Below are 27,671 nucleotides of genomic sequence, written 5' to 3'. Positions count from 1 at the left end.
GCCAACAGTCTAAAGCTGATTATCTTAATTTAACTTCAGATTTTGAAAAATCAGTTGACCCACTATGAGAAGTGTTTCAAATTACATACAGGCCATTTGAATTATATCAAAAGAAAAGGGATTACTTATCTAAATTATATATTTTAGATGAGTAAAATTATAAATTAGATTAAAAAGGAATATGAGCATGATACTTGGATTATTATAAATCACTTAGTGCTGTAAAGCTGTGTGGTAACTTGCAAATGTGGGCAATTACACAATACATAGTGAACCTATAGGGACACATTCACTGGTCCAAAGAGTTTCCAATCTAAAGACAAATTGCACAAACACAGCAGTACAAGTGGCGGATTCAGTGTGGATGTTAAAAAGGGAGGAAGGGTTCCTTGAATAAGTGAATTTTAGGCAGGGGTAGAAAGTTCTTGGTAGAAAAAGACAGGGAGACTGTTCCAGGTATAGGCCCTACCAAATTCACGGCCATGAAAAACGTGTCACGGACTGTGAAATCTGGTCTTTTGTATACTTTTACCCTATACTATAAAAGTACCCTATACTATATGGTAAAAGTATACAAAGGTACACAACGCTGCCTTCAGAGCTGGGCAATCAACCAGCAGCTGCTGCTCTCCTGCTGACCAACTCTGAAGGCAGCACAGAAATAAGGGTGACAATACCGTGACCCCCTTACAATAGCCTTGCAACCCCTTTTTGGGTCGGGACTCCCAGTTTGAGAAATGCAGAGTCTTAAGGCTTTGTGTTTATATTTTGCTGTTTTTAAATACGTATTCATGTTTTATTACAACACCATGAAATTTAAGATTAAAAATCTTGAACTTCACAGTTTCAAATATTTAAAAGTGCTATGACTGAAATTTACGAAAATGGACCATGAATTTGGTAGGGGCCTGGGTATAGAAGACTGTGTGGTAACGCAATTTCCTGTCATATCCCAGGGAGACCTTGTTGATTTAAGTTTCAGTATCTTTGGGGTACATTGTATTAAATGAATGGTTTAGATTAGTGGTTCTCAACCAGGGGTCCAGGGCCCACTGGGGTTCCCCAAGCAGGTTTCAGGGGGTCCGCCAAGCAGGGCCGGCATTAGACATGCTGTGGCCCAGAGCAGAAAGCTGAAGCCCCACCGCATGAGGCTGAAGCCTGGGATTCCAAGCCCCGCCACCCAGGGCTGAAGCCAAAGCCTGAGCAACTTAGCTTCACAGGCCCACCCGTGGTGTGGGGCCCTGGGCAATTGCCCTGCTTGCTACCCCCTAACGCTATCCCTGCCTTTTATATGCAGAAAACAGTTGCTGTGGGCCTTGGAGTTTTTATAGCATGTTGGGGAGGCCTCAGAAAGAAAAAGTTTGAGAATCCCTGGTTTATATATTATTGTGAACCAGGATTGTGTGTAACATTTTGAGGGGGGAGATGTGAGAGCTGGGGATTCAAAGGACTATACTGAACAATGTGCTAGACAAGAATGGGCTTTTGGAACAGAAAGTGTTAAGTGGTTTTCCTGCGGAATGTGTGGGGGGTGAATGCAAATTCCCCACCTCTGATTATGCAAAGAAACTCCATACTTTAGAATCTATGCCATGAGGAGTGGGTCATTGTTTGCTGATCACCTGTTACATGAGATCAAGCTTAAAGTCAAGAGCACTATAAAGGAAGGACAGAACTATTTGTGGTGATTGTGGTTCTGAATCTAAGATACTTGTGAACTGGTAACACATAGGGAAATCTAGTTGTGGGTTTTGAAGGACTGATACCTACAGAGATTGGAGTTGGGGTGATCTCTGGTAAGCTTTTTAGCATGCTTATAGGTTCTTTTATTGTTTTCAGTGTATTCTCTGTAATGCTTTCACCTTAATAATAAATGTGCTTTCTTAGAAAACTGTGTTGTAACTTACAACTGTGGGCAATTACACTGTTCATAACCTCTGGGAGAAAGCAAAGTGCAGATGCTGAGCCTTTGGGCAGTTCAGCTTGCTAGAAATATCACAGTGTAGGGTGATATTTTTTTGATATCAGAACTTTGCAGCCTGGGGAGGAAAAAACCCCATTCAGGAAGGATAGAGATGTGGTTCTCTGTCCAAGAAAGGTGACTGATGAGGATCCAGTAATGTAGAGTGGTTGCCCTTGGTAGACCATGGAGGGGAAATATAAGTGCCTTGCCCTGAACTTTGACAAGCAACATGACCAAAGAGAGAAGAACAAAGAGTAATAAAGGAAAGCAAAGAGGTAACAAGGCAAAAGGACAGGGAGGAGCAGAGGGAGTCAAAGCAGTAGAAGAGGATAATGAGAGATGGGTGGAGGCAAGACTATGTTGGCAAGGACGAGGAGTTCACATTTGGTGAGAGACTGCTACTGGTGCGGTGGTGACAAGGTTAGATATGGAAAGAAGAAAATTATTTTTAGCAGTGATATTTGCAGAAGACAGACACAACTCTGTCAAACAACTCATAAAAAAAAAATCTGATCACAAAATCTCAACATGCAAAAAATTAATTATTTGATGTCTAGTTTTTTAAATGTACTAGTTAATGTTGTCTTATAATAACCAATAATCTTTACATTTAAAATTTCACAGTTGTCTTTCTCTTTGGAAGTTGTTTCTTCAGGTAAATTGTGATTTTTTTTTTTTTCCCTTTCAGATATATGAGATATTTGGTCCTGTTTTGCATCCCTTCTATGTGTTACTATTTAACAGCCCTGAGCATATTGAAGCAAAAGGTATTAATATCCAAGATACCGTGTATTTTGCGCCATCAGTGGAAGACTTCACCCAGTATATATTCACAGAGAAACTAAAACAGTGAGTATCTAACTTATTAAAATATTAGTATAATATATATTGTAATGTAGCTAAACAAAGCACAGTATCTTAAACTGGCCAGGATAGGAACAAAAAAAAAAAAGGGTAAAAATTTGGTACTACCAACTTTGACACAGATAATTTAATTTTCTCTGCATGTACTTTTCTTTAAAAACAACTACAAAAAACACCCCAACAAAACTGTTCCAGAGATTCAGAGCCATGCTGTAATAACAAAGTTGTACATATAGTAGTGTAGAAAGATAATTATTAGAGGAACATATGTAATCTTCAAGCTTCTAAGTGTTTGAGCAATTACTGAAACTTAAATTATTGTTAAAACAACCTAAAATACATAACCAGACTTCCAGTCTTCCCATGTCACTATTTTATGTGAAATAATTTATTTTTATTGTAATTGGCACAATTTCTGCAAAAAAAAAGCCCACCCCTTTTCTTTGTAATGTATTTCATTTTCTTTCTTCCACAAATGAAAGCTTTCTTCTGTCCTAAGAAACTCTACCACCATTATAAAAAGCCCCCTGACACTGATTTTTTTTATTCCAAATTTGATATTAATAGTATAAAATTCATTGTCTAGCATTATGACAAAATAGCACTTCTGCAACTGTAGTTAATATTACACAACTCAGATTGCATCTCTGTGCTGCAAGGGGGGGGGGGGAGGGGGATGGTCATATTGAGTAGCAGTACATTGTCTGATGTAGCCCATAGTTATCTGCAAGGCTATAGGACTGGCTTTGCATTTTTCTCATCCTGCATCAGCAGATTCTCTCAGTGTATCTGGGTATGCTGAGACTTATGATTGTGACCTGAGAATCAGAGCTCCAAGTACAGCTAACTTTGGTCTCTTATATGTTGAGCTTCTGTGCAGCCAGCATTGATGATTGACAGCAATTATAATGCTCCAGGTCCTGCTCCTGACTAGATAATTGTAGCTTCTCAAAAAGGAACAGCTCGAAGATCAGGATCATAAGGGAAGCTATGCTCTCCTTTGAAAATGTAGCCTGTGTTCAGCCCATATTGAACAAAGTAAAGTTTGTGTTTTATGCATAAACCTCACTTTGTTTTGTTAACCAGTACAACAGAGGAAAGTAGATGTTCAGTTAATAATGTAATGCTTTTAATGAAGAATAATCACCTGCTAAAAAGGAAAATACACTTGTCTGAAACATGAAGTCCAATCTAAAGAGTTTAATTTTAAGATTTATTGTTACATAATATTTCTGATAAGTCAGCCTTCTGATGGACTTGTAAATCTTAAGAATAAATGCCAAAGTTCAAAAATCAAAGAATTATTACCCCTTCTTGCAGAAGGCTATTTAGTATCTCTAGTCTTGTGAACTGTTGTGGTATGCTGAGGAAGAAAAGCCAGGCTCAGAAGTAGGATGACAAGTTTGTCATTGTTTCCCTGTCTGGCTTATAGCAAGGTTTGAGTATTATGGGCAATCAGTATGGTTGCAAAGTGTCATGTAATGACCTACCAGAGCTACAGGTTCCCTTTGATACTTCGCTTTGGTATTTCTGACAGACATTTGTTTTCTTACAGAAATTCTGGGGGTGGAGGGTGAGGAAGAGAGATGTTTTTGTTCCTCTGACATCAAAGGCAAGAGTTACATTCCACCATTAAAGCAATTTGGCAGTCTTCTGCTGCTCAGGAATAATCAACTGTGCGCACACACAACAAAAAGCAGGTTTCCCCTCCTAAGTATTTGTATTTCATCATTGTTGGTTCTGAGTGCCTCACAATTATTAATAGATTTTATCCTCCCGATTCCTGTGTGAGGCAGGGAAGTGCTATCAATGGTTTTACAGACGGGGGGATTGAGACACATGGTACCTACAGTGACTTGCCCAAGCTAACATGGATAGTCTGTTGCTCGAGCAGGAATTGAACCAAGATCTCATTAGTTCCAGTGCAATGCCATAATCTGTGGACCATATTGTAGGCACTTGAGGATCAGAGTATGAAATGTGTGCTGCTATGAGAATATTAACTCCCCTTTATTCTTACTGCATGTTGTATCTGCTTAATATGTGTATCTCCGCAGAAATGTACTTAGCAATAACTGTCTGTTATCTTCTTCTCTCTATTGTCTTCCTTCTCTCTTGGGGAAGGCTCATTAGGTGATGAGTCCCTTAAAAGAATTTTCTTGTTGACTGAGGTAGAAATGGGAGGGGTTACTGTGTCTGACTTCAAACCACTTGGAATTGTAGATTCTTGCTGCCTGGCTTCCTTGTTGGTGGAGCCATGGTACTTAATGCTATGATGAGGGAAGAACAGTGCAAGTAGAATTGCTAGTAATTTCCCCCTTGATATCCATTATGCAGCTGCTATTAGATACTTTCGAGGTAATATACATATGCACTTCAGTTATTTCTATTTACAAGTTTTATGTAACAAAATTGTGGTCAGAAAAGCTTATTATATTACTTTTGGACAGGTTGCTACACCAGATGTTTAGTATTATGGTAGCTGAAACAATTTTTCTGAAACTGTCATTTTCAGTTAAAACCCAGTTACTGTCTTGAATATAATTGACATTTGGGCTTAATGATTAGCATGGGCTCATTAGTGCTGCCTTTGACAGCCGCAGGAGCCTTTGAGAAAGCTGACAGATGCTTGGATTTGTCTGAATAAGTTTCAAATTAAATCTTCAAAAATTCCAGTTTATTTACTTGTTTTCAAGACAAACCCCAGAGAAGCATTCACTGATAAGAGCCATGTAGAACTATCCATTGTTGCTTTTTGGTGACCTCCCCCATTTACATATGTATTTTTTGTTTAGATTGACATAGGACCTCTCTTCTGTTTGTTCTTCGGACCAAAATTTCACCAGTCTCTTCAGCAGTACCCAACAATAATAGTATTTTTCCAAACTTATTTTGTTTTTTATTCCTATAGAATCTGGATGCATTCAGTTAATACACAAGAAAATAAATTTGGGCTCAGCTCTTCCCTTTTTCTGGACAGACCCATGGGAGGAAACCTCATAGGGATCCCTCATGTAGCTCCCAGGTATATTATTTCAGGGTTGGGGGTAGGAGCTGGAAAAGGCTACAGAGCCTATGCTTAAAACTGTTGGATCCCCAGTAGGCTGGGCCAGTCCAACAGAGGCACTGGCTCTAGGCCTCCAGTGGGAAATCCCACTCCCCGGCCTCATGGCCTCCATTAGCTGCATTGCAAGGGACTTCCCCTGGCAACAACTGCCTCTAGGAACACTGAGGAGGATACAGAGAAGATGTATTATCTTTTATCCAGTTTCTGTGGAGTTGGAGAAGAATGATGTGCATTTCTTCCACCCCTTCCCAGCACAGATCCCAGATATAGAGAGGAGATGCTATCACAGAGGAGCCTGAGTCACCCTTCCTTGTGGGAGATCTGTCCACAGAGGATCTCCCTTCATGTATGCATTGAAAGGGAATATTATGGTCCATAGAATTTACATAAGTCAAATAAAACCCATTTCAGAGAACTCAGTTGCCATTGATGCATTAAATAGAGTGATACTTTCTAATAAATACTAAAAGTGGGTTTTAATATCTAGAATAAGTAGGTTCCTCATTCGGAAGTGATAAGAACTATCAATATTATTACATATTTTTTGTGTATCTTATCAATCAACTTGAGTACCTTGGTGCTCTTCCTCAATCTGTCCATCATAGGGATCACAACAGGCTTCATGGCAATCATAGATGTAGTAATTCTCTAGAACACATTTTGTTTGGTGAGGTTTTTTGTTCCAGGCTTAATTTCGTGACTCAAGCCCTTAACAAGTTAAGTTAGATATATTAACCAAACATAGATTAAAAAGTAAATAAAATAAAACACCCTTCTACTTTCTGACTGTGTTCCAAAATATAACTTTTTATACTCATTGCAAGATGACACTTGTTTCCCTCACTCTCATCTACTTTTTCCCTAAAAAAAAGTTACCAGGTTTTTCGTGTTTTATGTGCTTTGAGTATAGATTCTGTTAGTTTCAGGATAACTGCAGCTTTGACCCCCTCTGTGATCTGCTCAAGCTATACTTTCTTAGGTCTCAGGCCTTGAGCAGTAACCTCTCTCTGGGCAGAGGCATGCGCCCCTCTTTCTCTAGACTGGAGTTCAAGGCTTATAGGCCTCCTGCACTTCAATGTGATTATTCCAGCAGGCCTGACCAGAGTCCAGCACCTGCACTTTGCGTTCTCTAAGGGGTATGAATAGTGTAGGCAAGTAGTTACAAGTAACAAAACAGCTCTTTCAAAGTACAGTACATTTATTTTGGGATAAAAGCCTTACAGAGAATATATATAAAACAATAAAATGGTCTAAACACTACATTAAACTTATCAGTGTCTCCCCGTCAGTCCTGTGGAGACCTTGGCAGGTTCCAGTCCTTTCAATCCTTTGGAGTGTTTGGCGCCCACTTGGACAAAAGTCATGTCAATTTGTTGAATCAAAATAAAGGATTCCCTTCTGTCAGTTCAAGCTGGCTCTTTATACCTCCAAAAGCCTTTGTACCCAAGTCTTCTGAAACAATTGGTAAAATTAGGTAAAATTAGTCATTGTCCCTTCTCCCAAGGGAAACCAGTCATTTGTGCATAATTAGTTTTGGTATTTTATAGTAATCACCCTCTAACGATTCCAGATTCCACAGTGAGCCGGGAACACAAGTCTATTTAACACTTTCTGATACAAAGGTCTATGAATATTCCATGGGTCCATATCATCTGGTCCATCTCAGGGTAATAGTCTTTGAAGTTTTCATGCTGTCAAGGGCTGGCACACACCATACAGATAACATTCATAATGTGTCAATCATATCTGTCACAGATGCTATAAGAAAATGCAGACTTTTAGGCAGTGTCTTGCTGGAGGGCAACCTGCTGTTTCCCTGAACCATTGGGTAGTATAGTTTATGTATTTTAATCTACATATTTCAAAATTGGAAAAAAAAATTCCTAATAATTTGTTCTTACAGTGCTGCAAACTTATGGAAGCCCCACTGGTGGTTGGGGTTGAGTTTTTTATACTTAAAGAATTTTATGTATGAAGAATTCAGTGTATCCTCTCTAAAATTATAGCACTTGGTCTTTGGGTACAGAATACATTTTCTGATAATTGACAAATAAATCCAAGTTAAAGTTTACTTAAAAAATGGGTCCACTAAGAAACTTAGCATCCTGTGTCAGACAACTGTTGTGTCCTGAGAGATCTTAATAAAGAAACTGTTCAAACTCTTCAGGCTTCCCATATAGTTATAACTTACCGTTCATTGGCTACCTTTAAAGAAGCTTTACAGGATTAAAAGTCATTTTTTCCTTTATTCTTCATAACAGAAACTTTCTCCTTCTCCTCCTGATAAATTGTGTTATTACAGAAAACTATTAAATATCACCCTCTTTCGAAATGATTGACATCATATAGCTCACAAGAACAGTGAAGTTAGAGTTGCCATTAGAAAAAAGTCCTTTATGAAAATGGCCACTGTCTCCTGTTGTTCCCAAAGGGAATGAAGCCTAGATGCTTGAGGAAAGATTGTGACTCCTGACACATTCCACCTTCCCTCAGGTATCTTGGCTTTTCCATGAGGAAAAAATTGGAAGTCAAATGTTTTCAGAAACAAATATCTTCTAATTTGAGGCTACAAACACTATTGTGTATGAATCTTAATTGTATGGTTACTGCATAATTGCTGCTTTGGAGGCTGGGGGGAGAGCAGCATGGCCAGAAGCGGAGAGACTCTGGCCCCGCCTCTTCCCTTCTGGCTGTACTGCCTCTCCTTGCTCCCTCTGTTGTGGGGAGGGGTTGTGTCCCACCTCTCCCTCTCTATACCCGTTCATAAGCCGACCCCCTTCTCTGGTACTTCCCTTTTTTACTAAAAAAAAATTGGCTTATGAACGAGTATATACGGTGGTCATTTTCATTATCTGCTCCATCTTGATAGAAGACCTCTCTCGCTTTAATGTTAGTTTTGTAGAGTTTAAGGCCAGAGGGAACCATTAGATCCTCTAGTCTGACCTCCTGCAAATCACCGGCTATTAAATTTAATCCAGGTACACCAATATATTTTACATCTGTTTCTTCCTTATCAAGAATTTGAATTCATCCTTTCAGTTAAAACTCAGTTTTGAAACTAGCTTTTATTTACTTCTTAGATAGTAAATAATACTTAACACTTACATAGTGGTTTACATTTACAAAGTGCTATTAAAATATAACTAGTTTATCTTTCACAATATCTCTGTGAAGTAGGTAATTAAGCATTCTTATCCGCAGTTTATAGATAGACAAAGTGAGACAGAGTGGTTCAGTGACTTCACCAGGCAATACAGTGAGGCAGTGGCAGAGCTGGGTTCAGAACTCTAAAGTATTTGATTAGGTGAAATCCACTGAGTAATGTTGCGTTAGGAATTTACTAGTCTATCTTAATTCTCCTGTGGGAATTACAGTTTTAAGATTGCTTGCAGCCACTAATACAGCTTTAACTGTATCCATATGCTGTGATCCCAGGCTAGATTAGGCTATACTAAATGTGAGGGGAGGCAGAGGCAAGTCAAGACAAAAGGGATAATTTTAAATTTTTAGAAGTTTAAAAGGGAAAACCCAAAACTGTAGCTGGAAAGTAAATAATACAGCATATTACCAACTACTTATAATAACGAACTGTAAGTTAACAACACATTAACTTTTGTGAGCTTGTACACTCTTCCTTACTTTGTACAGTTAACACCAAATGCATCATTAACAATTACTCTCAGTAGTATACTGTGTCATTTCAGAGAGGAATCAACTTTTCCTCTCCTTCATTGTAAGTCCAGCTCCACTCTTGCTGTCCTATCTTTTGCTTCTCTTCAGTTTGTAGTGCTTGTTGTATTTCTTTTCACTGAGTTTATCTACAGGCGTGGGCTTCTTCACTTAGTGGCCCCTTCTCCATTATGTGCGTTTGAACTGTATACTTTCAACAGATGTTCAGATAAGTAATTCTCTGTTCATTTACTTTAGATCAGTGGTAGGCAACCTGTGGCCCATCAGGGTAATCTGCTGGCGGGCTGCGAGACAGTTAGTTTATATTGACAATCCGCAGGCATGGCTGCCCGCGGCTCCCAGTGGCCGCAGTTCACCGTTCCTGGCCACTGGGAGCTGCAGGAAGCGGCGCAGTCTATTTTTTGGAAAAGAACCTGAAATGTGTACCCAAGGAAATATTCTTAAGAACATTTAGAAGAAGAAGAGGAGGAGAATTCCTACAACTCTGTATTTGCACTCAAAATGTATAGATTCTGCAGTATATGCATTCCTATGGTAACAGAATTATCAGTCTTTGAAGACAAGACCAAGGACTCAGTAAGAGACAAACAAACAAGTGACCACTATGGCCCTCATTACATATAATATTCACCAGGCTGTACCCTACTTTAACTTCCTCCTCCCAAGTACCCTTACTTTCCATAGACTGCAGAGACTGCTCATTCTGTGGGCCAAACTCACCAAGAATGGCAGGGAAGGTTAGGAGGAGATGAGACATAATGGTATATTGGAGAGTTTGAAGGGGTGTATCAGTGAGCATGCTCAGTGCAGACTGGAGAATTCTACCTTTCTGAGATCGCATTCCTCCCATAACACAGTTTGAGGCAATGTAACTCTGACCCATCTCAATTTGGTGCTGTGACTTAAAGGGATAATAGAACTGTAATACGGCTTTCTAGAAATCTCCATTGTACTTTGCTCAAGCCATGGCTTACCACTGAAATAGAACATTATCATAAACAAATATCGTAGCAAATATCCTGGTATTGCAGATCAAAGCGTTTTATTATTATTATTTATTATTATTATTTGTAAGAAATGTGGAGAAAGATATTTTCATTGTTTTAAAAAAAGGCTTGCATAAACTTTCTCTCAAATATCATGATTTAAGTTTGCCATATAGTGTTGATGTTTTCACAAATGGATGGTAGTACAATTTAACTTTTCATACCTGCTAATTTGCAGAAGACTGACTAGTGGAAATTCAGGGACAATCGTTAAGTTGACCATTTTTTTGCATTTGATTTTTATGTTGATATCTTTGGGGTTTTTTACAGACTTTTGAGTGAAATTTAACTCAGGACTGGTAATTGTTCATCTTTTGTGTTAAGCAAGAAGTGTTTATCTTTGTTTCCTTAAGCCATCTTTCTATTGTGCCAATAAGTAAACTGCAGAGAAAACCTGCTAGAACAGTTGAATGCATTCTCTAGCTGGTGGTGGTTGTGGGTATGAGGGGTTTCTAATAACAGAAAGGGGAATGAGACGAAAGTGATAGCAAGAGGTAGTGTGTGATCATTGTGGTTTGGGGAAAAAGGGGAGTGCATATGTAACCCACATACTTTCTGGGTGTGGTGTTCTGTCCCATCTAGTGGCACCGAGACCACTGAGAGAGAGAGAGAGAGAGAGAGAGAGAGAGAGATTAATGAGTCTGTTCTACAGCCTTAGCTAACAAGCCAGTTGGCTTTTACCTCATGCAGTAGAGGCTCATGCACTAAGCTCTCAGGTTCGATCCAGCCTGCTGAGAACCGGGGTCTGTCGGCGTTACACAATGGTAAGCACAAACCTGAAGTGGCAATATGGAGGAGGATGAGTTGATTGGACACAGGGCCACAAGTAAGAAGAACCTCCTTTTAACATTATCTATTCCTCCAAACTATGCTGTGCCATTGTCAAAACAGACTCTTAGGAAGGAGAATGGCCATGCAACAGGTACCCCAGTTTACTGTAACAATTTGGCTTTAAAAAATATTTGAAAAAGTACTCAGCCAAAGCTTAATATTAACTATATGAAGCCTTCTTTTCACTCAAAGTAGGAGCATTGTAGAAATGGTGTGTAGTAACTGCATGATCTACCGAGCTGTGAAATATATTTCTAACTAGTTAGAAACTGTTTTAAAAACGAGCTTAAAATTCACTTACATTTTATTCAAGGTGCCATAGCTGCCTATCTGTTATCTTAGTGTTGTTTTTTGTAAAGTAATTACTTTAGATGAAGTCACAGAATTAGGAATCTCTTGTTAACCAGTTAATTAGATTGCTATTAAAAGCGTCTCAATATCTTTGTGTCCAATCTTTTAGGGAGAAAGGGTCTGATGCATCATGGCAGCATGACCAAGAGCCACCACCTGAGGTAAGTTTTAGTGGATCACTTGGTGTCCACTTTGAATTTGCCTTTAGTGCCTGTGGAGAAGATATCTCATCCGGTGTTCATGGGGCTACCCCCCCATGTCTTTACCAGTCCTTGCTGGTGTGCTCCAGCCTGGTAAGACAGCTTGGACCACTCTTGCTTTTTGTCTATAGCCAAGAAAGCAGACAAATTATATCAGATATCTTTGGAGGGGATTTTATATATCCATACACACCCTGCGTCTAATTCACTGATAGTGGCTGCTGCTAGTAGCAGGTTGAAGTCTGGACAGGCACATTCCACCTCTGCTGATAGAGAGGGAAAGAAGATTAATTCTCTAGGAAGAAAAATGTTCTTTTCTTCCTCTCTTGGTATTAGGGTGGCCATTACCTAGCTGTTGTGGCCTGTTATAAATTCTAAAGATGGCACTGTGTGTGCAGGATTTGCTGGATGACAAAAGGAAACTGGCAAATGCAATCCTAACAGAGATTCAAATTGTGGCAAAGCACAGTCTCTGGACTTCATTTGACACCTTGAACTCTTTTGCTAGAGCATTGGCATCTACTGCTACTCCAAGGAGACATGCTTGGCTTTGTTCCTCTTCTTTGACTCTGGGTGCTAGAATTAAAATGGAAGATCACCCCTTGGAAGGGGGATAGTGTTCTCAGTGAAAAGATGGATGAGTTGCTGAAGAAGCTGAAGGAGACAAGATTGATGACCTGCTCTTTAGGCTTGATTTCTTTTATTAGGAATAGACCTTTTACTCCTCTTTTCTTTTATCAGACAGTATTATCTGCAGTCATCTTTGGGTTGTTTCTCATCAAATCAAAGACATCAACAGCGCGAGCAGGGTATGTCATTTTAGAGCCAGCATAGAAAGTGATGTATTTTTTTAAAATCAAGGTCTAAACCTAAGCAGTCTGCTACCTCTCCGTCATGGTTGCACACCAACCCTGAGATTTGATGTGAGTATCAAGTGACCAGAACTAATCAGCAAGGACCCTCACTTCCTCAGTTTGGAGATAGGCTAGCCCATTTTATCAGCAAATGAAGGCTTATTATATTGGAGGAATAGGTCCTAGAAATTATAGAAACCACTATTCCATTCAGTTTGAAAACCTTTCAGTTTCCCCTGCCCTTTCCTTTTCACCAAACTGTCTCATGAGGTTATTCTACTTTCAGAAGTTACTTCTCATAAGGGCTGTAATGAAGGTATCCAAACACCTGAGGGATCAGGAGTTTTATTCAAGTTACTTTCTGATACAGAAGAAGTGGAGTGGTTCATCCAATTTTAAATCTAAGAAATCTGTACAATTATATTCGGAAATTTCGGTTCTAACATTAACTCTTGCCTCCACTTGCCTTCACTTTCAGTCATAGATTGGTTTGTGACTCTTGATTTAAGGAACATATTTTCATAAATATCATAGAATCATAGATGATTAGGGTTGGAAGAGACCTCAGAAGGTCATCTAGTCCAACCTCCTGATCAAAGCAGGACCAACCCCAACTAAATCATCCCAGCCAGGGCTTTGTCAGGCTGGGCCTTAAAAACCTCTAAGGATGAAGATTCCACCAACTCCCTAGGTAACCCATTAGAGTGCTTCACCACCCGCCTAGTGAAATAGTGTTTCCTAATATCCAACCTAGACCTCCCCCACTGCAACTTGAGACCATTGCTTCTGTCATCTGCCACCACTTAGAACAGCCTAGCTCCATCCTCTTTGGAATCCCCCTTCAGGTAGTTGAAGGCTTCTATCAAATCCCCCCTCACTCTTCTCTTCTGCAGACTAAACAAGCCCAGTTCCCTCGGCCTCTCCTCATAAGTCATGTGCCCCAGCCCCCTAATCATTTTTGTTGCCCTCCGCTGGACTCTCTCTAATTTGGCCTCATCCTTTTTGTAGTGGGGGACCCAAAACTGGATGCAGTACTCCAGATGTGGCCTCACCAGTGCTGAATAGAGGGGAATAATCACTTCCCTCGATCTGCTGGCAATGCTCCTACTAATGCAGCCCAATATGCCGTTAGCCTTCTTGGCAACAAGGCCACACTGTTGATTCATATCCAGCTTCTCATCCACTGTAATCCCCAGGTCCTTTTCTGCAGAACTGCTGCTTAGCCCGTCGGTCCCCAACCTGTAGCAGTGCATGGGATTCTTCCATCCTAAGTGCAGGACTCTGCACTTGTCCTTGTTGAACCTCATCAGAATTCTTTTGGTCCAATCCTCCAATTTGTCTAGGTCACTCTGGACCCTATCCCTACCCTCCAGTGTATCTACCTCTCCCCCCCCAGCTTAGTGTCATCTGCGAACTTGCTGAGGGTGCAGTCCATCCCATCATCCAGATCATTAATGGAGATGTTGAACAAAACCGGCCCCAGGACCGACGCCTAGGGCACTCCGCTTGATCCTGGCTGCCAACTAGACATCAAACTGTTGATCACTACCCGTTGAGCCCAATGATCTAGCCAGCTTTCTATCCACCATATAGTCCATTCATCCAATCCATACTCTTTTAACTTGCTGGCAAGAATACTGTGGGAGACCGTATCAAAGCTTTGCTAAAGTCAAGGTATATCATGTCCACCACTTTCCCCATATCCACAGAGCCAGTTTGACAATCATTTGACAATGATTGAAAGTACCTTCATTTTGTGGCAGCAGAACACCATTTCCACGACAAGGTGCTGCCATTTGGCCTGCCCACAGCACCAAGAGTTTTTACTAATTGCCTCTCTGTGGTAGCGGCTCAATTGAGAATGCAGGGTATTTCTGATTACTCTTATTTGGATGATTGGCTATTGAAGGATGACATTTGCATGGATCTATTAAGCCTCATTGCTTTTACAACCACCTTTTCCTCAGACATGGGACAACTTCTGAATGTCAAAAAAATCAAATCTCTGTCCAACTCAGAATTTTATCCATAGGTTCCATATTTGACTCAGTAGCATGGAAAGCCTTTCTACCAGAGGGCAGAATTTTAAAAAGATATTGCAATATATTTTAAACATTCAGATATGCAAGTTCGCAGATGACACTAAGATACTAATCTTTTCTCTGGGTCTCGTGGCAGCTACTACTTACAGGATTCTATTTACATGTCTCAGAATGAGATCAGTATAGCATTGGATGTCTTGAGTGTCCAGATTTGTTTGTATAATCTTCAAATGTTAGTCATCATGCCTTGAGACATTCTGGACACATTGATGTGGTAGTCAGCAAACATTTTCAGAGGTGTCCAGTTCAGTCTCCTGTTGTTGGTGACCGTAACTTCATATGTGTCAACAGATGTTTGGTGAGGTGAAGGGTGCATCTGAACCAACTTAAAGTTTGAGGTCACTGGACTTTTCAAGAGAGAGAGGCTTGCACATTGTGTTGGACTTGAGCCATTTGTCTGGCCCTCAGATCATTCCTCCCTCACTTGGAAGGTTTCTGCAAGTAGTTCTACTATGTGTTATGCCAACAAATGTGGGTGCTCACCCTGCTAAGCTATGTGCGGAGGTGATCAGGTTATGGGACTGGTGCATTCTTCATGACATTTATCCCGTGGTCCTGCATTTAGCAGGACAGAACATGATTGCAGATTGTCTCAATAGAGACAGTTCTCAAATGTACAAATGGTCGCTGAAGGATCAGTTGATTCAGAGCATATTTTCCAGTTGGGGTCAGCAAGACATAGACCTGTTCACTATGAGGTTCAACAAAAAGTGTTGCCCTTTCTATTCAAGTGCAGACAGGAACAGTCAATCCATATCAGATGCTTTCATTCTACACTAAGGAAAGGGGCTATCTGTATGCTCCTCCCCCCCCCCCCCCCCCTTTGATTCAGAAGGCTGTGAGAAAGATAAGTCAGGATAGGGTAAAGATGCTTCTGGTTGCTCCGGCTTGGTGGTATCCGCAGTGGTTTATGGATCCCCTTCAGCTGTTCAGTGGGGTCTTTGTACGTCTTCCTCTGTCTCCAGATCTTCTGTCTCAGCAAGTGGGCAGGATTCTTTATCCAGACCAGCAGTGCTTTCGCCTGATGGCCTGGGTGATCGGACTCTGGCTCTTGAACAGACATGTTCCTTGTTGATTTAGGATATACTGCTTAATTCTAGAGAGGTATCTACTAGAATGTGTTACTATTTGAAATGGACCAGATTTGTGTCTTGGATGAAGGGAAAGTCTGATTCTCCTGTCTCAGCTTCCATACCTTGTATTTTAGAACATTTAATGCACCTTAAAAACTAAGGGGTTATCTCATTCAGCTGCCAACTGAACTTTCAAATAGATCTCTGCTTACCATTTTTTTAGTAGATGGTAGATGGGTGCTTGTGCATAATATGGTTAAGAAGTGTGTTTGTTTTGTTTTGTTTTGTTTTTTAGCAGGGTTGGAAGGGACCTCAGGAGGTCTTCTAGTCCAACCCCCTGCTCAAAGCAGGACCAATCCCCAGACAGATTTTTACCCCAGTTCCCTAAATGGCCTCCTCAAGGATTGAACTCACAACCCTGGGTTTAGCAGGCCAATGCTCAAACCACTGAGCTATCCCTCCCCCTCCAATTTTTTCAAGTTTATGAAGGGGCAATGCATTATGCATTCCCCCTTTGAGAAATCTTGTCCCTCCTTAGGATCTTAATTTGGTTTTAAGTATCAGAGGGGAAGCCGTGTTAGTCTGGATCTGTAAAAAGCAACAGAGTCCTGTGGCACCTTATAGACTAACAGACGTATTGGAGCATAAGCTTTCCTGGGTGAATACATCTGACGAAGTGGGTATTCACCCACGAAAGCTTGTGCTCCAATTCGTCTGTTAGTCTATAAGGTGCCACAGGACTCTTTGTTAATTTGGTTTTAGTTGCACTCGAGAAGCCACCTTTTGAATCCTTGGATGAGTGTTCCTTATTATTTGTCAGTTAAAATGGAATTAATTATTGTCATAACAGCAGCCGAAAGGGTGAGTGAATTAAATGTCTTGATGGCTGATCCACCTTTTATGTCCTTTCATAAACATAAGGTGGTTCTTAGGACTGATCCCAGGTTTTTGCCAAAAGTGGCTTCTGATTTTCACATCAGACAATTAATTTGATGGTATTTTTTTCAAAGCTGCACATTAATAAGGGTGATCTGTTTTACATACTTTGGAAGTAAGAGCTCTTGCATATTTAGATAGAACTAAAAGCTTTTGACAATCATCTAGATTATTCATGTTTTATGCTAAGAATCACATGGGTTATACAGTCATTCCCAGACTATTTCTAGATGGATTAAAATGTATTATTGAATGTTACACATTAGCAGAAATTCCTGTGCCTGCGACAGTACAATCTCATTCCACTTAGAGCTGTGGCAGCTTATATTCTTTACCTTAAGCAAGTGTCTGTCACTGAAATTTGCAGGGCTGCAACCAGGAGTTCTGTACACACTTTTGCTAATACTCCCGATTTGGCCTCAAGGTCTGAAGCTAGATTTGTTAGAATGGTGTTTCAGTCTCTGTTCAGTTAGGACTGTGTTCCCTCTTCCAGGTTATTTTCAGCACTGCTTATCAAACTGCCAATAAATGGAGGCTGCCAGGTGGCAGGTTGGAGCATGCCCACGACTATGTATGGAGCTGGGGTGGGCTGGGGCTGGGTCGCTCGCTGCTGCCAGCGCCAGGCCCCCCGCTAGCCTGCCAGGCCACTCTGGACCCTGCATTCCCCTGAAGTGCAGGGCCCCCCAAAGTGCGGTAAGCCCAAACATTGGTGGAGCTGGCCCACGTTCTTAAATATTGGTGGAGTATGGGCACCAGGGACCCATATTACTCACCGCCTTAACACTTTACAAACTTGCCAGTAAAGAAGTATTAAGTTATTTTCAAGTAGGCCTGGATTAACCATAAACTCAATTGTCCCATGCCTTGGGCCCCCATCTTTGGGGTCACATGATGATATCTGGGCAGTTAAGCCACACAGCTTTTTCTAGCAAACTCTGAAATTGGTCCATTTGCTGCAATGCTAAGGGGAAGTCGTTGCAGCTCTTCCATAAGGTGATTCTTACAGAGCATTAAGTGAAACAAAAAAGTTAGCTGCAGGAGGTGCCTTATTTGTTCTAGGAGGGGAGCAAAATTTATGCAAGGTCTTTTAAGAATCATGACTGGAAAAAGTTGCTGAAAGATTTTTTTCAATAATAAACATTGTGTTGGCATATACTTCATGACCTTTATGGTTCACTTATGAGTGTAATACAACAATTCTGAATATAGCTATTTACTGTTCTGCATTATGTTTTTAATGATTTTTTTTTTTTTAAATCCAAGCATTTCAGCAGTGTGTTAGCTCACTGCCTTTAATAGAAACAGGTGCCCATTTTGTTTTTCTGCACTTACTAATATGGGTTCTTAGTATAGTAGCAAAATAATTTTGGCTTTGTTATGGTTTTGTTTCGTTTTGTTTTTTATGTCCAAAATAGAGGAGCAAGTTCTCAAAGAACTAATCACACTACAAGACTTCGTCATAGAATGTGGGTGGATGCTGTGACTTTTTACTGAGTAATATTAATCTTAAATGAATTGTGTTAGCCAGAATTCCAAATGCTGCATAGCCAAGCTAAATCAGAACACAAATGTTGCAGAACTATTGAATGCATTATAATAGTGGCAAATGGTCTTTAAAGACCAATATTCTTTAAAATAAAGAAGTGTTTTCCTCCTATTACTCCAGCTTTCAGCAAGCAGTGTTCTGACCACCACCATGCAGGTTTAAAATTTACTATTGTTGTGAAACTTCTATTGTATAAAATGTGTATATTTTATATTCTGTACTTGTGCATAATGAATTAAAGTAAGAGGCATTAAGTTAAAATGTATTGGTGTTTTTTTTCTGTTGATTAGTACTATTCACAAAACATACTTTATGTATTGGATTATTTTTCAACCTTGACTTGTCATAATGAGTGCTTAACAAGCACTCTGTCCTCTGTGTAAATGGTTAATTTCTCACTACAGCCTCTAGGCAGTTGAATAATTAGAAGGATCAGATTTTTAAAGGCATTTAGGTGCCCATTGATTTCCATGAGTTAGTTGCCTAAATACCTTTAAAATTTGGGCCAAAGTGCCTTTTACTTTTCATCAATATTTTTGTTTAGTAGCTGGGAATTTGTTGGAGTGAGGGAAGAAAAGAAGAAAAATTAATGTTATTTCTCCATCCCCTGATATGAGGATTTATTGTATGTGCTATGTTGGATTGAGATTCACTTAATCTGCACATGGGTCTAAGAAATCTTTATTAAGGCAAAGTGCTCAGCAAGTGATGATCAGTTACTTACAAGTAGGAAGCTCATCAGAATGATCCCATCACAATCGCCTCCAACACTGGACAATACAACGTCAATCTCCCTTTGTTACACAAACTTATTTATAACTTTATCTTTTCTTATACGTATTAGTCTCTCATTTCTATGTTAACTTTCCTCCTCCATCATTACAAGTTTTGTGTTGGTTCAAGTGGATCTTTTTTAGCTTTTTTAGTTACTTTATCTGTTCTTTTTCTCATAAACATGATTAATGTGCAATTTAATAATAATTATAATTAATGGAGATATCCCATCTCCTAGAACTGGAAGGGACCTTGAAAGGTCATCGAGTCCAGCCCCCTGCCTTCACTAGCAGGACCAAGTTCTTACACATGCGCAATTCTACTTATGCTTACGCTGTTAAATGTTATCAGACAAACTCTTAAAATTCACAATACACTTCTATCAGGCCTAAATATGCCTTTACTGCCAATATACTGCAGAGGGTTTTTCTGGCCAGTTCAAATTTTTGAATGAGGAATTATTAGCTGTGTGATAACTGGCTTACCCTGTTATGCGTTAACTTCTAATGAGTAAAAATACATTGTAGGCAGCATCCAGTAGCTATTAACAATACTACATGTATGTTTATGTACACGTATATAGTTAGTTATTACATCCAAAAAACTAAGTTAAGCATTCAGAAGTTAGGAAATGATGGAATTAAAGTTGTCTGTGAAACCTTAATTTAAATCCCTTGTGCATATACATTATAATACAGTCTGTAATTATTTGATCAAACTATTTTCCAAAGGACCTTTGTAGGTATTCTAAAAGTTAAAATGTTGACTTTTAAATGTATAACAACTTTTTGATAATTTTTCTAAATAATATCTTTTTCTACTTTTCTAAGGCCTTAGATTTCAGTGATGATGAAATGGAGAGGCAGGGAAAACCAAAGAAAAAGAAAGCACGGAATCAAGAAAGAAAGAAACCCAAATCAGAAGTGAATGAATCAAGTGAGTAAATACCATAGAGAAAATAAATGGTTTAACCTCAATCCCTCAAACCAAGTCTGAAAAGCATAGTGATAGATACTTCTTTAAATTTCATACTGGTTTAATATTGGAGCTTCGGTACATTTCATCATGAAATCTTTCAATTTTTTTAAAAGTTGTAATTAAAAACACATGAGGACACATCCCTTAAACTTGCACTATTTGTTACGGATAAACACACTAATAAGTTTTATGAGGAGATTATTGTTTTGCTAAATTATCACTTTTTTTCCTATGTAAATATACATAGTATCAGCGGTACGTATAATGAATATTCTAAATTGTCAATTTACCTACTATCCAAAAATGAAAAAGTAAATCTGCTGGTCTAGTGTGCTTGTTGAAACATGGTTAGGAATGGAATTCAGTTCTTTACTCCATAGCTGACAGTGGGGGCAGCTGTCACGAACTCTCACAAAAGGAGTAATGACTCATTAGTGGCCCTCTCTAGAGAACATTTATCAAAACTGACAGACTGCATGGGAGCTGCATCACAGCCCCCTTGGCTGGAAGGACATAGTTTCCTCAGTGCAGAGCCATTGAGTAGAGAGAGAAGACCCTACCCACTAAATGAAAACATTTAATCTTGATGAAGCACTCAGTTCATCATTTACAGTAACCCCTCACTTAATGTTGTCCCGGTTAACGTTATTTTGTTACTAGGTTGCTGACCTATTAGAGAACATACTCCTTTAAAGTCCTGCAATGTTCCCTTATTACATTGTGTGGCTCCCCCCGTTCTGCCCGCCTGGCGCTCCTGCCAGATAGCGGGGTGGGGGTGCCGGAGGCTTGCTCTTTTCCACCCACTCGGCATTTTAGCTCCTGGCAGGAGCGCTGGGCAGGTGGTCCGGGGCAAGCCCCCACGCCCTAACCCCGCTCCCCAGCAGCAGCGCTGGGCGGGCACAACGGGGTAAACCCCCATACCCCCACCCCGTTCCCCGGCAGGAGCCCCAGGTAGATGGAGCAGGGCAAGCCCACATACCCCGATCCCATTATGCTACTGCCTCAACCAAGCTTCACAATCATCATTGGTGAGTACAGTATTACATTGTTAGTATAAAATTATTTAAAACTTATACTGTATATGTATATAATGTCTTTTATCTGGCAAAACTTTTTTTCCTGGAACCTAACCCCTCCCCCTCCATTTACATTAACCCATTAAAGTGTACATAGTCTGGCAAGGAATCTGGTGTAACTGACATTTAAATAATCTCACTTCTTTACTGGAAAAATGGAGGATCTGTTATATGGTGATGTATCTGTAGAAATTTCACAAACGCACCAAAGTTTATTAGAATAGTCTAACCCTTGAACCAGTGGCAAGAGTTGTTCTTGATGCATTAGTCTAGTGGTGGCCTGGAATTTGCAAGAGTTCACCATTGTTTTTCTATTTTGGTTTTGAGTCTGAAAGCCAAATACAAACATAACTCACTAAACTGGAACAAAGAATTGCTATCAGATGAGCTTAAATATTTACAGATTAAATGAGAACATTATTGTGAACTAAAAATATTACTTTGCTTAAGTATTACATTGTCTGGAAGATTATATTTAATTTGCATGTGTGTGCAAACACTACATAACGGTGTACAAGTTTAGATTGAATAAATGGGCCCAAAGAGTCAAAGCTGTTAACATAACTCAGGTAGTGTTCAACATTAAATATTTTAAACCAGGTTCAGTGTTTAGTATACAGAGACCTCAACCTGCTTAGTGCCATGGTAAATGCCATTAAAAATCCTACTAACCTTTTATTAAAGATACAGAAAAGAAGGAAAAACAGTTAAAGCAATTAAAATGTAAAGTATTAAGTAAGGCTTTCATTTTAACAACATCCCTTGTTCCTTTCTCCTAAGCTGAAGAGAATTTTTAGAAGGACATAAACCCTTGTTTGACAATCTTTTAGATGATATCCAAGATAGTAATAGCCATCCTTTTTGGGAAAAAGAGAGGTAATTAGTTGTGATAGGCTGGAGCTGTTATTGCTGCTGCTGTTAAAGTTCGATCTTGTTTCCTAAGAAGATGATATAAGACAAAAACACAAAAGGGGAGAGAAGAAAAGCAAAGATGGAAAATGCAGCTTCTGTCCCTGGTATTGACTTTCACTTGCAACCTCACCTCTGGAAATACACAGTCTTATCAGCCACTCCAAGCCTTGGCAACAGCATTGGGCTGTTCAGGGCATTGCTGTAAGGTGCCTCTTTCTGGTCATGGGTTTATAGCAGTGTTACAAAATATGCAGTCTTGGTTTTTATTAGACAGAAGGCAAAAGGAGAGGGATAGGGAAGGGAAGGGAAGAAGTAAGGTGGGGAAAGAAAAGGATACATAGGAGCGTTAAGTAGTTGGCAAGGTCTAACATCCCCGAAAGTATTCAGGATTCAACTGGAGCTGGTGATGTCACCTAGCGCGCTCGCTCTCTCTCTCTCTCTCGCTCTCTTTCTGTCTCAGTTTGTTTAAGACATCTTTCAAGTTCAGGATAAGAACTCCCAAAGAAGTTCTGGGATCCCAGGAGACCTTTGGGATGGCAGCCATGATGGGAAGCTTGTTTCAGTAGCTGTTGGCAATCAGCTTTTGCTATTTTTTTTTTTTTTTTAAAGGCTTGTTTTTTAAGGACCCCGAAAGGGAGGTTTGGATGGAATAGTCCATTCTTTAATTATTTTTGTTCACCAATTGTTAGGCCTAGTTTCTGAAACATCAATTTTGGCCTATTGATTTTCAGTTCCACACTTTTCTTGTTTACCAAGCATGATTTTAACATAGTCTTTGAGTTATATCACTAGGTCTTTTTATTGGGACTAATTGAGTTTTTCTGTTTTGCTTTTGCACCTTTTCACATCAACGTTTGTTGTTATAGATCAGGGGTCAGCAACCTTTCAGAAGTGGTGTGCCGAGTCTTCATTTATTCACTCTAATTTAAGGTTTCGTGTGCCGGTAATACATTTTAACGTTTTTAGAAGGTCTCTTTCTATAAGTCTATATTATATAACTAATCTATTGTATGTAAAGTAAACAAGGTTTTCAAAATGTTTTAGAAGCATCATTTAAAATTAAATTAAAATGCTGATCTTACGCCACCAGCCTGCTCAGCTCGCTGCCAGCCTGGGGTTCTGTTCACCTAGGCCGGCAGAGGGCTGATCAGGGCCTGCGGCCGGGACCCCAGACCTGGGGGTGGGGGGGTGTTTCAGGGGTCAGGGCTGGGGGAGGGGGTTCAGGGAAGAAGGCTGGTGTGTGTGGGGGGTGGGGTTCAGAGATTAGGGCAGAGGGATGGGGCTGTGGGGGGTGCAGGGCAGAAGGCTGGGGGTATGGGGGTGCAGGGCAGACGGCTGGGTGTGTTGGGGTGGGGGGGTTCAGGGCAGAAGGCTGGGGGCATGGGGGGTGTAGGGCAGAGGGATGGGTGTGTGGTGGGGTGGGGGGTTCAGGGCAGAGGGGTGGGGGGTGCAGGGCAGAAGGCTGGGGTGCTCGGCTCGTGGGGGTGCTCCCAGCCCCCTGCCCTGAGCGGCTCAGGGCAGGGGGCTGGAAGGGATATGCCCTGTTCCACCCGCTTCCCCCAGGCTCCGTCCCTACCTCTCTCTGCGTCCCCTACGGAGCTGTGTGCATGCTGCCGTTCTTCGCCCTCCCCCTCGCTAGGGCCATCAGCTGATTGGCGCAGGGACGGAGAGGAGAAGGGGCAGGAAAGCACCACTGGGGGAAGAAGAGGGGGAGGGGGGAAGCTTGGCTGCTGCAGAACCAAGCTTCTGCCTCCTGCCCCGCAGGGGAGAGCAGTGGGCGGGGGGGCTGAGTGGGGCGGGGGGCCGGGACCGCGGCAGGGAGCTGCGTGCCACTCAAAATCGGCTCGCGTGCCGTAGGTTGCTGACCCCTGTTTATAGATTATGACCTCTTATGAACTCGCTCATTTTTTTATTTTTTTTTTACAGTTGAGCTCATAATTAACCTGTAGTCTCAGTTATTACAACAGTAGGAATGTCAATAAAAATGTAAATTCCCTAGATGACTAATGCTGAATCTTGTGAATGTTTTATGACCAAAGACATCCTGATAATTTTCCTTTCAGTTTAATAAGCTCAGTTTTTTAAACGTACATGTTTTTAAAATTATCTTCCACAGTGAGTCAAAATACCTTTTAATTAAGGGCTCTATGACTTGGTTTTTGTTATCATAAAAATCAAAATCCTGATTAAGCCTCATATGTGCTTACTCTGATAAACTAAATAATTAGAGTTAATATAGGGGCCTTTGACACTACCTTTCATGAGACATGTAAAATTTAAATGATGAAATCAAGATTTGTCATACTGCTGTTGATAAATTGTATAGTCAATTGCTTGACCACACTTTGGTTTGGTATGAAATGTATTCAAGAGACCAAATAACCATTTTCAGTCAGGTTCATTGCTAAAGGATATTAGTTTCAGGGAAGCTGTCCTGTGCAGGTGTTGTTAAATTCAACATACACACAAGGTGTGCTCCCAAAGTTACACATTTTAACTAGGAGTGTTTATCATCCTATAAATGATATTGCAAGTTACAAAACTTTTTACATATCACTAAAATCCACCAGTTTGTCACAGTTCTTTAACTTGTTGTTCTGTTCCGTCCTTATTCTTATTTTGTATACTAGTATTTTAGATCCTGGTTCATGAAGGTACCTCCTCAGCTTGTACCGTGTCAGAACGTTAATGTATTTTCCCTTTGGTACATTTCTTGTGTTCTAATGCCAAAGCTGAGTTTAGCTTTGTAAAGTGATACTTAGTGGAAGTGAACAGGCTTATAAAAAGACATAGGTCAAAACAGGCCCTGTAACTGCTAGAAATTTTATTTATATATATATATAAAGTTATATTGATACTGTATGCTTAATGCATATTAATATATGTGGAATCAATAATTCACGTTGATAATATGATATAATTATAATTAGCCTTGCATATATTGGTCAACTCTGTGCAGGGGTGAAAGTAGAAATAGGGACTTACCGGTACGGGGCTGGGTTGGGGCTGGCTCTGGCCCCGGAAGGGGCGGGGTCTCGGGCGGAAGGGGCGGGAATGAGGGGGTCAGAGCCAGCCCCGGCCCACCCTGCACCGGTAAGTGCCCTCGCCCTCCCCCTCCCCCGCCAGGGTAGCAGCGGCAGCTGGGGGCTCCGGCAGCAGTTTAAGGGGCCCAGGGCTCAGCCGCTGCTACCGCTCTGGGCCCTTTAAACTGCTGCCAGAGCCCCCGGCTGCTGCTGCTATCCCAGGGCTCCGGGGGCTATTTAAAGGGCCCGGGGCTCCCCTACCTCTACCGCCCCGGGCCCTTTAAATAGCCACTGGAGCCTGCCAGAGTGGTGGCAGGGCTCCCGCGGCTATTTAAAGGGCCCTGGGCAGTAGAGGCAGCGGGAGCCCCGGCCCTTTTAATAGCCCCTGGAGCCCCGCCGCTTCTCCAGGGTTCCAGCAGTGGGGCTCTGGCGGCACTTTAAAGGGCCTGGGGCTCCAGCTGCTGCTGGGAGCCCCAGGCCCTTTAAATTGCTGCCTGGGGAAGCCGGGCTGCCCCGGTACGGCGCACCGGCTCTTGCAGGTACGCTGTACCGGGGTGTACCGGCTTACTTTCACCTCTAACTCTATGCATAAATACTATGTCTTGGCTTCTTATCTGACCAAAATGTGTGTGTGTGTGGGGGGGGGGGGGGGGTTTGACAGCTACAGGCAAATTATTGGGTTTATTGGATTTACCCAATAAACAATTGGTTGTTTATTAGGTAAATCCAGTACGAGTAATCTTAGCAGTGTTCAGTGGAGTTAAAATCTGAAAACTCCTGCACAGAATCAGAACACAAATTTTACATCTTCAGCTTTATATTTTTTTCTATTCAAAATAAACTCTTAAATTGTATTGTAAAGAAAACTTTAGAGTGTGCTATTCATAATTTGAGTATCCCTATGGTAAATAAATCTGAGCGTGCTGGAGGGGGGGAAAAGTTTGTTTCTTCTTTTTACTACTAATTTTCAAGCCTTCAAATCCTACAAGAAAAACCCACGAAATATCACTGTTATTTCAGCATTGTTCCAAAAAAAAAACCAACCTAATGGAGTTCATTTAACATTTTGTTTACAAATGGTAATTTATTGGCCACACTAATCACACAAAATTTACTAATTTCAGATGTTTAAAAGATACCTTACAGTTCATATGGTTTATTTTTTCATCATTTTAAAAACACAAATAGGTCAGCTGATAATCATAATCTAGTCCTTGTTTTGAGTTTGTTTAAATGTTGGTTACATACTTTTATGTTTAATTATTAGATTTTAAAGAGGAAGAGAAGACTACCTGTTTTGTCAGACTTTTAGACTAAGCTGTTTTAAATATAGTCCAAGTTCCAAAATTTGAATATTAAGACTTTAAAAAAAAGTAATTCTGTGGCTATTTTTTAAGGTGAGAATAATGAAGTTCAACATCAGCCTATGCAAAAGCCTACTTCAAATTATTCAAGAGGATATCGTGTCAGAGAATTTAACCCTGGCTTCTCAAGGGACAGGTTTCCTCATCCATCTGTTAATCCAGGCTACTCAAGACCACAACTAAGACCTCCGCACTTGTACTCTTCAGATCACAGGCTACATCAAGAATCTGCAATGTTTCCACAGCCTCATAGACAAAAAAATCCCATGATGCTTCAGTATCCTTTTCCTCCTCCAGGATTTGGACCTGTTGGTAATGAGATGCATCACTTTCCACCCCCAAATCCAAACATGATGTGGACAGGGCCCAACTTGTACTCTAACATTTATAGTCCACCATTCCCATTCCCTCCGCCCCCTCCTCCACCCCCACCCCCGCCACCTGCTTCTCCAAATGGTCATCCATCTCAGTTTGGACCTCACAGTTAGATGAGTATTTTCATGACTGAGTGTACAATGAGCGGCAGATCTTGGAAAACTATGGCTTTCCCACCCACAAACCCCCTTATGTTTTGTGATTGCTATTTACATTTTATATGAGGGAGCTTAAATTATGTAGAAGAACAGAATAAATCCAAAGTTCTAATGCTAAATAGATACAGCCTTATGCAGCAATGTCAGACATACAAAGACTGGTGTTTCTTTTGATAAGCCCATCTTTAAAAAACTGAAATATATTGAATAATGATTTAACTTTGATAATATGTAGTAAGTTTGAAGTATTCCAAGAATTAATAAACACTATTTTTACATTTGTAACTGTCTAGATGTGTTTTTGTAGCAACTTTTAAACTAGCATTTATATAAAGTATCAATCTGATAGAGGTACGAGAGGAAATATTTGCTCTTGAGATGAAAATAAGGATATATTGACATAAATAGCATGATGATTGGTCCAGAAAAATATTTTAGGAAAAAAGCAAATATTGTAGTTTGTATCTTAACTGAAAATGTTGCTTCTG

At 40.5% G+C, this 27,671-nt stretch overlaps 1 protein-coding gene across 1 annotated transcript in view; it reads left to right on the top strand.

Moving 5' to 3' along the window:
- The window catches only part of NAF1 (nuclear assembly factor 1 ribonucleoprotein), a 76,562-nt gene extending 49,424 nt beyond the window's left edge, over window positions 1–27,138 (top strand). The window contains exons 5-8 of the mRNA XM_065405525.1: window positions 2,652–2,812; window positions 11,922–11,973; window positions 20,128–20,233; window positions 26,684–27,138. Coding sequence (XP_065261597.1) covers window positions 2,652–2,812; window positions 11,922–11,973; window positions 20,128–20,233; window positions 26,684–27,138 — 774 coding nt within the window. The remainder of the gene's footprint in view (window positions 1–2,651; window positions 2,813–11,921; window positions 11,974–20,127; window positions 20,234–26,683) is intronic.
- The last annotated feature ends 533 nt before the right edge of the window (window positions 27,139–27,671 follow it).

The sequence above is a fragment of the Emys orbicularis genome, chromosome 5 (genome assembly GCF_028017835.1).
Source record: "Emys orbicularis isolate rEmyOrb1 chromosome 5, rEmyOrb1.hap1, whole genome shotgun sequence".
NCBI classification, from domain to species: domain Eukaryota; kingdom Metazoa; phylum Chordata; order Testudines; family Emydidae; genus Emys; species Emys orbicularis.
This window is presented reverse-complemented; position numbering and strand designations above follow the sequence as displayed.